At 40.2% G+C, this 11103-nt stretch overlaps 1 protein-coding gene across 1 annotated transcript in view; it reads right to left on the bottom strand.

Moving 5' to 3' along the window:
- Positions 1 to 11103, bottom strand: part of kif6 (kinesin family member 6) — a 64033-nt gene that overhangs the window by 37782 nt on the left and 15148 nt on the right. The window contains exons 10-12 of the mRNA XM_022751187.1: positions 6918 to 7021; positions 5192 to 5297; positions 2735 to 2888 (exon numbers count right to left, since the gene is read on the bottom strand). Coding sequence (XP_022606908.1) covers positions 2735 to 2888; positions 5192 to 5297; positions 6918 to 7021 — 364 coding nt within the window. The remainder of the gene's footprint in view (positions 1 to 2734; positions 2889 to 5191; positions 5298 to 6917; positions 7022 to 11103) is intronic.

The raw sequence follows: 11103 nt of genomic DNA, 5'->3' as shown, positions 1-11103 counted from the left end.
GAATTCAGAAAAATCTTGCCAGTGCAGAACAGACACTGTGAAATAACTTCTGTATCACTGTTACAGTTGTGACTTAGTGTTATGTTAATAAAACTGAAGAATAAGCTATTTTTTTGTATCTATCTATCTATCTATCTATCTATCTATCTATCTATCTATCTATCTATGTTCTAGTTCAGGAGCTAAGCTAAATAAATGGATGGCTTACTACTGTCAAGCCTCTTTATGGTATGGCATCCTAACACACAAACACAAACAAGGATATGCAATAAGATATTCAAAATATTCCATTAACAGGTAGAGCAAGAACTAAAATACTATAAGTTAAATGTTTGCAAATAAATTCCAAATCTTGTGCACTGCTGCATATCATAGCAACACTTGTCAAAATAGACTGAACTAAAAAATATACCAATTTTACGTGGCATTACAAATGCATGTGCAATGTTTCTCCTTAAAATCAGCAGTGTTGTTAGTTCTCCCTGTTGCTCTATCATCATGTTAATGGTGGATGTGCCATCACCCCGGCAGAGTCAGCTAAGCAATACCAGGTGCCCCACTCCCATGAAGAGCCAACCATGCATGGGAACACACAGGGACAGCAGGTAGGGATAAGCTCTTTTGTTTTACAGGGGAACTCTCCCATTATTAACCCTGTGAGAGATCATCAGTCTGGGAACTGTGGACCTGTTCAACAGAAACCAAAGCATCTTGGTAAAGGTTTTGGATAGTTGAACATAGAAAGCATGGTGATTTAGCTAGTGGACACAAACGTAAGTTCTAGAAATGGTCTGAATCTAGATAGTTATAGTGTTGCATGCTATAGACAGACCACCCTGACTGAGGGATTGACAGTTTAGGCTACTTCAACTTTATATACAAGCTTCACAATGAAAGAACATAAAAGCAATGTGGTCACCTGAGCATTACTTGATGAAATATGCGCTTTTAAACACACACTATAGCAATTTTGTCAATTACATTAGCGTCATGTGAAAACCAGTATATGATATTTTGAGAGGGAAAATCTACAAGGAGAGGATTTCACATTACACACACATGATCCAAGAAATACTACGGTGAAATATCTGCATGATAATAGTCTATTTATTTTTGGAGAGCTGAGGTTTTTGTGGCGAAATAATCAAGGAGACGTCTCAATTTTCTGACTAATGTGCTGTGATCTAATGACAGGCCACAGCAAGAGGACTTGAGGGAAGAATAATCCCATAAATCCATTAGAAATATAATATTCAAATGTATATAATTATGATTAATAGTAATTATGATTAACTGTCTTTAGATGGAGATCTATCTGAACATACACACTAAAACAAGATTTCATGTTGGTTTTGATTGCAAGATTACTTACATTTTATAATTCATATATGGAAAACGCTGTGATCCAACCATGCAATAACACAGGCAGATTTACTTCAGGATAAAAAGTGTGATTAACGTGTGAGCCTGTATGCGGACACAAATGTAAATTGAAGCCAAAGCCTATTTTACTGGATTTGTTCTTGAAGATTTATCCCAAATTTTTCCCAGTTTTGAATGCCAGTTCCATATACACAGCACTCCTTGTCTCTGCTAACTCCGCTGCTCACCTGGGGAGGGTGTAGACTGCAGTGTATTTCATAGTGGTCATAGTGTCAGCTGCTTCTTTTAACCTTTACCTTTTAACATATATTCAGTTCCACCTTGCACTGTGCAGGCATTTTGGGGGTTCTGGTGCATTGACAGGGACATTAGTCTAGTCCATTCTTAAATTTACACAAACAAGCCTGAGGTACTGCTACAGTGATAGATAGGACCTTGTCTGAGCCACTTGTGCGCCCAATCTTAAATTGTATCGTTCACTATACACTGGACAATAGGATATTCAAACAAACCCCGAACTGGTATAACAAATCAATGCTTCAAATGGAGGCAGAAAATAACATTAACATAATAACATTTTCACACAAGATGAAAAATTTAAAGCACCCATCTCCGTCAAACTTTGGATGTTTGACCAATCACCTTATCAAAAATGACATAACAGTATCGGCACTATAATCCTATCTGTGTTTTCTATGTATATGCTATGTATATGTTGTACAGCTAATATTTGAGTATCCCGCATAATGGATAAGGACCCTGTAGCATTTTTTTTAGATGTGCATGCAAAGGTGAGCACTTATAATTTTATGATATTGTAGGATGGGATTTTTGTAAAGATTTATTTTGTAAATTACTTTATTTTTTCAGGGTTATCGAGAGAATTGGAATAATTGAAGTAATGGTAACTACAGTACAGAGACAGTGCATATATATTGTATTCTGTTCCTTAATTTAGACTGGAAATAACATAGTCCCCTGTTGTGGCCTGTGATGTTAGTGATATGATGTAAGCCTGTCAATTCTTTCATCCTGCTAGACAAACAAAAACAGTAAATTTAGCCGACCTGATCATCAATAACAGACTTATTCTATTCGTTAGACAAGTTATGAACCTACAAACTGTAGAAAAAAAACATTTGGTTTGGAAAAATTGTGATGTAATGTAATGTGAATTACCTAGAAGTATATCATTTAATAAATCAGTACAGCAAAGCGTGCAGACAGAGATTATCTCACATCTCACATACTGTCCAATTTGACCACTAGACTAAACATCCCAAAACTCAGTGTAGTCATGTGGTGTGTCATCAGAGTTAAGCAAAGTTGGCTGCGCCATGTCAAAGGATACTGATTTCATTATCACGCTGAGTCAGCATCTCCTTTAATTTGGTCACTTCTGCTGCACTGTGGTGGCTCTCTTCAATTACTTCTTCTCTCGCTGTTGCTGCTGGTGACTCATCAATGCGCTTGTTTCCACCACCTTGCTTGTCCAGAATCATTATCTGTACAAAAAACATTAAAGAAAGTTGAATTTAATCAAACCATGTATAAAGTCTTTCATACGCAGTTAAATGATCTAAAATCACAGTTCAATAAACTTATACAGGACAAAAGCAGCCTGCTCTCTACTACAGGTGGATTTGCTGTTTGCTGGAACAACATCTACAGTATAAACAACCATCTAATGTCATGAATGTAAAGAAGCTGGAAAATAAATTGCGGTACCATCCTGAAAAGTAATGCTCTTCTAAATTCTGTGATATTCCCTAAACATTAATTAAATTCCACTCTTTTCCCTGTCTGCAATATAAGTCCAAAATTTCAAAGATTTTCCAGCTTTAAAGACAGGTGGGAAACATGTTAAAGCCGTAGAGCTTTTTCCACATGGAGTAGATACAGCAGACGTTTTGGGGGCATATATGGAGGCGCACTGAAGAAGACACTGGAGTTTGGGCTGACATTCTCCAGGTTTGAAAATAGCTTTTCTATTTCACGTCATCACTGCAGCGTGACAACATACATATGGAGCTAAATCACTGAGGTGACACTTCATATCTAAGCTGGCAGTGCTGAAAAGTTAAGACTGCAGGCATGCACTCTGGTATTTGAATATCACCGTGAAACAAGGACAAGCAGAGAGCTGAGCGTGGAAGAGCTAGCCTGCACCGAGAACAAAGAAGAAGGAAATCAAATTTAAACCAGATCCAAATTCCTACAGAATCACCGGAGTGTGACTGGGGTGATGCTCAGAGGAATGTAAACTGAAAAGGAGATAGAGTTTGCGGATCATAACAAACTGAAGGAGAGATAAACAGACATTCAAGTGGGATCTGGAACTACTTCTAGTGGCTGCTCCAGCTCCAACCAAACCAAAGCCCAGGAACAGTGTGAGCATTGCAATGTTTTCCCTACGCTCATTTAGCAGCAGTGGGCCATCGGCTGCTGTTTGACAAACTATAACCAGTCTGACTTTCTCCAAAAACAAAACTGTATGAATTATTGTTTTCTCCCAACATTCTGCAAACAACATGCAATAGAAACCTTTCTCCATTGCAGTGTCCATGACACACTGTCAGTGGATTAGGCACATAGCCAGAACAAAATGATGTCCAGACACCACCATTATAAAAAATGCAAACTCAAACTTAAATGATTCTTTGCTGACCAAGATTCCAATAATTAGCCATTCAATAAAATGTATACAGTGTTTACTATTTGGTTACATGAAAGTTTATCTACTAACTGATTCATAATGGATTAGTTCATTTGATGTTCAGCCTTTTATTTATGTTGGGCAACAATTAACTATAATCCTTCATCAGATTAATCTGTCATGTAAAAGAAATCTATTCATTAGTCAATAAATTACCAGAAAACAAGAAAACAGTGAAAAATGCTCATCACTGTCCCTGGAACCAGAGCCCCTTGGGGACATCCTCAGGCGGTTTGTTTACTCCGACCAAGGCTGAGGCTTACTTTTCAAGCTGTTGTGCAAACTCTTCAGAAGATCTGGTTTAAATACACAAATCAACAGTTACATGTCAACATTACACCTTGCATCTAATTAGATGGTAAATAACTGCAAAACACCAAATGTCAAGACTTAATTCAGGACATGGGAAAAACAACGGCACTGGATGAAACAGCATCATTAGATCTTGAAATATTTTCACTTTCTAGGCAGGCTACAGAATAAGACATTGCAATATCTCTAAGATTTTGTCTAGACAAAAGTATGTTTTCATTAATTTCAATGAATAGTGTTACGCATGAGATTTCCAGATTTTATGCTTAGGCCAGAGGGTAAGCTCATGTTAATCATCAGCTTTTTCTGTAAAAGTAAGTTTTACATTGCAGTCTGGTGACACAGTAATCATCTTCAGTTGTGTTAACCACATTAAAAAAAGAAAGAACACTTTAGTTAATTCAACAGTAAAGCATCTCTCAGGAAAGGACAGTAGGGGGAGCTATTTAGAAGAAGTGATTGGTCATCTGGTCACAGCTGAGCTGATGGATGATGGGGAATGTGTGGAAGAGGTTAGGTTTGCCACCTCTATGATAAAATTTGCTCATTAACTTCTGGTCAGGCACTCTCACAGTAAAGAAATGAATATTTTTAATTAGCTAGCAGAGCACCCTGAACTGAAAATATATCTTGCTGTCACACTAGCATGTTGAGTCTTATTATGGAAAGTAGAATAAAAGTACAAATATTTGGGAATAATGCCAAGATAGAGAACGGATGCAGTTAGAGAGTTATACATTTTGTCTGAATACTGTACATGAAGAGACAACTGAATATTACCTTCAGCAGAGAGAAACAGTACTGGATTTTTCTCATATCTGGTCCCAGTGACAGTGTCACACCTGGATCAGGGTCATCCAGAAAGGCCTTGAGCAGCTCTTCTAACCTAAACACACAGACACAGAGACAAACACACACACACACACACACACACACACACACACACACACACACACACACACACACACACACACACACACTGCGCCATAACCTAACAAAGCTTAAACCAATTCCACATTCCATGTTACAATCTTTCTCCATCACACTTAGCACAGGCTCAACAGGCACTCAAACAGTTAAGATCTATATTTGAGGAGTGCTTCTAATGTTTAAAATGTGGGTCTGGTCAAAGAAAACTATTTACTTAAATGTGTGTTCCAGCTCCACTGGGCCAGCCTGTTGATAAACTATCACTAGATGATAGTCCAAACATTGGTTCTTCTCGCTCTGGAACCAGCCACTGGAAAAGACCAGGAGGCAACCGTCCAGACGGATCCAATGTAGGCACAACAACGTGCGGTTTTTATTTTCCGCTGTAACGTGTCTAGCATAGAAACACGCTAGGTTTACATGACAAAGGACTTAAAACAAACGTAGCGGTCTCCTTTCAGGCCCGTGAAACAAGTTGGATTCTGGAGAATGCCCTTCGATGCCATGTAAAATATTTTGTGGGAGAAAAAATATCATCTTTCAAATGCCAGAATCTGTTAGTTTCCAAATAGTTTTTCCATGGTTTGAAGCAACATGTTATGTAGCAAATCTAGCAAACAAATACAGTATTTAGAAAAACACTTGAATTGACTTGTATGGAAATGGATTGATACAGCACTGAGAGCAGCAGAGTAGACTCTGTGTAATGTGGATGCCTGAGGATATATGTGCATTTGGAAATGCAGCAACAAGTAAACCAGGATATGTGCAATCATTCAGTTATTGGGATGAGTCAAGGCATAAACTGGAGAGGAAACGGTAACAAAAAAATCAGCATGTCCAGTGAATGTGGTCACAACAGACATCATTAAAGCTTCCCTCTGTGAGTTTGACCACAAACAGGGGAAATCGAGGATAATCACCCGGGTAGAGAGGAAATAATAAAAAGGCGGACTGAGGGGGCCAAGGCGCGGTAAATACATCAGCACTGGATGTGCCAAGTCCTCAGGGGAACCTCTGGGCTGAACTCTGGCCCTGCTTGACAGGGTCCCTCTGCCATTTGAGCATAAGAGCGGAAATAAAGCAGTCCTGGCTGAAGCACAGCCCTGGGAAACTCCATTAGATCTGGTTAAGCCTCAGTGAATCAGGCTTCGACTCAGCATCAATGCATAGCCAACAGCATAAGTTATGTAGGCACTTTCGGCAAAAGCCAAATACTTATAAATCATGAAATATATTTGCTCAAGAATCTCTGAGTCCAAAAAAAGATTGTCTGCGCTCTTCCTGGGTCTGAGGCATGCTTTAAACATCCTAGAAGGCAGACGGGGTCAACGCAGCACTATACACGTCTGCACTGTCCTGAGATGACTGGCTCTCTGAGGTCACATCATGACACACAAATACTCACGCATACATACCACCTTCCTCTGTTCCTCTAGAACATTCTGATTTAATTCAAGACTTTGAGCAAATTTGTTGCCGCCCCTTATCTTTCATCTGTAAATCTGGAGGTAACATCATAGACCATAAAATGGTCTATGGTCTATGAGGGATGAGGGAAAAGGAGGTGACGTACCTCTGAATCTCCTCCACGGTAAGCTGGTCCTCTCTCTGCTCTCCTGTCACCATGGCCAGCTCTTCCTTCAGAGACGCGATCTCCCTTTTCAGACGTGCTATCAGCTGAAATACACAAAAAGTATTTCACATACACATAATACAAAAATGCACACATACAAAACAAAGACACACAGTCACACACATGCACATGCAGATAGACACTATATTGCACCTGTTGATGAATAGGACAATCCTTCTGAAAATGATCTTGTGGCTTATCTTGCTGAGGGCAAACTTAAGTGATTCCAGGCAGCTGGAAGCTCCAATGAGAAAATGCAGGAAGCAAAACATAAAATAGTTTTAAACAGCTACAGTGGCAAAAAAAAAGGACACATAAAACCTTTTGATGCTGTCTCTCCACACATGTTAGGTTAAGTGAGCCAACAGGCTGGTTGCTGTTTGTAACCACTGTACGGGTCTAGTTACTGTATCTCACCAAGCCCAGACACAGATTCTTCAGTACTTAGACAGACATCTTTGCTGCAAGTAACAACAGTAACAGCAAGAGCGTCTTACGTCAAAAATCATGATCAGGAGAAGCTGTTTTTATAAACAGCCTAAAGCATCATTCCACTGAATACTGACAGCAATACATTTTTTTGTGTGCTCAGATATTGCATCCTGCACCTGGTGAACACAGGTAAGCTCTAAAGCGCCACTTTGATAAAACAGAATATATGACAAGAAGCTATTTGATGCATGAAAGCAGAATCCACCAAAAACAAGTGTGTCCATTCTTGGCCATGATTACATATAACCTATATAATAATCAACAACAATAGTCCATACCTGCAGAGGTCTGGCTACCTAGCCCCTAATAAATTTAGCGCCATCACATGTATGCAGGACAGCCATAAAGGAATGGATTCTGACAATAATAGCTCTTATCAGACAGAGCCATCAGAGACTGATCAGACAGAGCCATTTCAAACTGGTGTATTGGTTGTGCTGTTTGTTATAATGCTCCCTTCACAAATGTTATTTATTTGGAAATTAAATGCTGATTAATTCAATGCATAACTTGCTGATGGTAATCATACTATTCATGTTAAACACCAAACAAACCCTCTGTTTTCTGCTTCACTAACAGTGCATTTCATATTTAATTCTTTGTTGTTCGTGCAACAGGCCTGTTAAGTGGGATTAAATGCTACACCTGGAGCAAGAGGTTAGAGGTCAGCCCAGTTGACATGCAACCTTATTTTGATGTTAAGCAGTTAGTAGTAGTGTGCCATAATTGAACAACCCCTACAGACTGATTAGCCTAATTAAAAGCTTCAGCTTGACTTCTCTGCAGGTAGTTGTACGAGATATTAACTGGGCATTTACTCATTTGCCACATCCCTATAAAAAAGGGAACTGGTCCAAGAAAGGAATAGATTTCATCTAAATAGAGATGTGCAATTACATGTTAATGGTAGGGGAAACAAGCCAACACCAAAATCAATGGATTGTGTGGTTATTGAGAAGAAGCCAGACCAGTTGTAATAAAAAATCTGCACAAATCGCACCACAAAACACTACCACACACCACACTAAACCGCCTAAAAAAACAAGTGGCAATTGTTCTTTTTTCTCACATGATCCACTTCTTTCTTCAGTATAAATCGCACTTAACTATCGCCACTGAATTTGACCACATTGCAAAATACTAGAGCAGACTGAAAGACTAGAACCATCTCAGGGGGAAAGAGCAAATACAACAGAAAATGGTGACTGTGTGCTAGAGTGACACACACATAGGGTCACAGTCTGACACAAAGTTGCTAGGGAGACAAAGGTCAGTGAAAACTAAATCAAAGTCAAAGGTCAGACGAAGTGATCTAAGTTCGGAAAGCACTGCCACTTCTAGCAGACAAATGGAAAGACAAAACCAGTCAGACAGTCAGGCACTGTCAAGTCGAGATGCTCATGAGAAGAAACAGACCTGCAGAGTGGTTTTGGGTTGGTGCCACTTAACTTAACTAAAATTTCACCCCTAATCCACCCCATATCATATTTTCTAACATTGAATATCATAGCTGACCATCCCTCACCAGAGCCGCTCCCTGTATCTCCTTTTTGGAACCCGTGGTCTGATGTAACTCTCCCAGCTGCATCCTCAAACGCTGACCACCAGTTGTTGGTCAGCAGAATGGTGCAGTCTATTTCAGAGCGCCAAGCCCAGACTGGTACCACAGCACCACAACAGACTTGCACACACTCTGAATAAAAACTGACTCAGGACATGTGACTGATGATGTCAGCACATCGCATGGAAACCCATGTCAGTGCAACATGCAGATTGCTATGGTGATGGAAAAGCAGCACGTATGAGCGTATGTCTGTGTTTACTATAAACATGTTACATAATTAACTTTGAAACATTAAACTAACTCGTACAGTCCTTCCTTTAAATTATCTTTTTCTTGAAAGCATACCATCCATTCTGTGCTGAAAACCACCCACAGTAAACTGTAAGCACCGCAGTATAACCACAGATTACACCTCAAATGTGCATGTATTCTGACAAACAGCCTGTTATTATGTGACCTCTTTTTATGAAAGAAGAGGAAGCATAGTGTCCCACTACACCTTAACACATCGCCTGTGTTCCATGCATGGCAACATTTACTCATTGTAGAAGAAAGCAAAGAACACTGTTCTGCACTGCACTGCTCCACTACACTTACAAACTCCCCTCTGTCTTAACAAATGGCAGCCACTTAGATGAGGCATATGAAAGACCGAGGGAGTGCAACCACCCATAGGAATTTTTACACCCGCTTGCCGAACATGTCTCTCTGGTGGGCTTAAAGCAGGTCTCAGACTGACTCACAGCTATGCGCTAATCAGACCTGTCTTCTTAAGCAAGATGTTGTGTGTATCTTTAAGTGTAGGGAGGGACCAGGTTCAGACGGGTCACTCAGCCTCCTATTAGCCTCCGCTTAACTGCATAACAACACCTTCAGATCAACTTATTTGACCCTTTAAGAATTACAGAGAGAAGTTTGATGGCAGTTCGGCTGACCTCAAACCAAGCACTCCTGCAAAAAAATGCTCAAGTTGACACACTTTAAATAAAAGCTACTGTGTCTTGAAAGATACAGTTACTATTGACAATCTCCTCTGGCGACTGCAGATCAGGATTGGCCTGGTCTAAAGGGAGGATTAAGATTGATCTTAGTGATCCTAGAGGGGCTAAGAGAGCGAGCGAACCTTATATGGTGTGGTCACTGCGGCTGACTTCATTATGATCACAGGTCACTTTCAGCACCTCATTCTTTCCCTGTCCACAAGAGCCTTGTTAAATGTTTTGCCTGGTCTGGCTGGTTTCCTGCTGTTCAGGCTTTGAAGAATTGCATTTTGTAGCCTGTAGGCTACAGTATAGGACCATTAAGGCAGTGTGTGGTCTGAATGATGTAGCAAACACTGACTGGAAGATTGTGAAAAGCAAACTCCAGGTTTCAAATCAATTACCGCAGCCAGTGAGTCCAAAAGGCTGTGTGCCTTCAGATGGGGAAGGCCAAAAAAGTCTAAGTGTCACCCCAAACCACAAAAAAATGACATCATACTAATGTGCCAACTGCACTGCTGGCTTTGCTTTTTTCTCAGTAAACCAGGGAGAGATATAGAGGGAGAGACAGAGAGACGGGAGCAACGAACAAAATGAGAAACACACTATAAAGCCATAAACAGAGACAAGAAGTTTGCCCAAGAAGTTTGGGTTTTCCTGGAGCTGTAACTGTGCCGGACCCAATTGGGAGCCGCCAGACACTGTCACAATTACTGGGCCGGCCGCAGACTCTCTTAAAAATACCTCTGTAGGGTTTGCATGTGGCCAGCCAAGTCTCAGTAGCAGTAATACAGTAGCAGTGGATCCTGATGCAGATCTCAGTGGGAGGGAGGAAGCGGATATAGCTGTGATGACTTACTACTGTATATTCCCCAAAGGGTCTTTCCAACACCTACCAGGTCTGCTTTCTGGCAAACTACAATGGGAGAAGGTGTGACAAGGATTGTAAAGGGAGAAAGTGAAGGAGGGGAGTCATTGTTAAGGGTTAACCTGACTAAACTGCTCAGACAGTGATTTCCTATTACTCACTATGTATAACATGTAATAAAAGGCAGATATGGAAGCACGTGTAAGGTCTGCTGTACTGCAT

The sequence above is a fragment of the Seriola dumerili genome, unplaced genomic scaffold (genome assembly GCF_002260705.1).
Source record: "Seriola dumerili isolate Sdu_G_001 unplaced genomic scaffold, Sdu_1.0 BDQW01000149.1, whole genome shotgun sequence".
Taxonomy (NCBI): domain Eukaryota; kingdom Metazoa; phylum Chordata; class Actinopteri; order Carangiformes; family Carangidae; genus Seriola; species Seriola dumerili.
The sequence above is the reverse complement of the archived record's forward strand: the minus strand, read 5'-3'. Positions and strand labels throughout refer to the sequence as shown.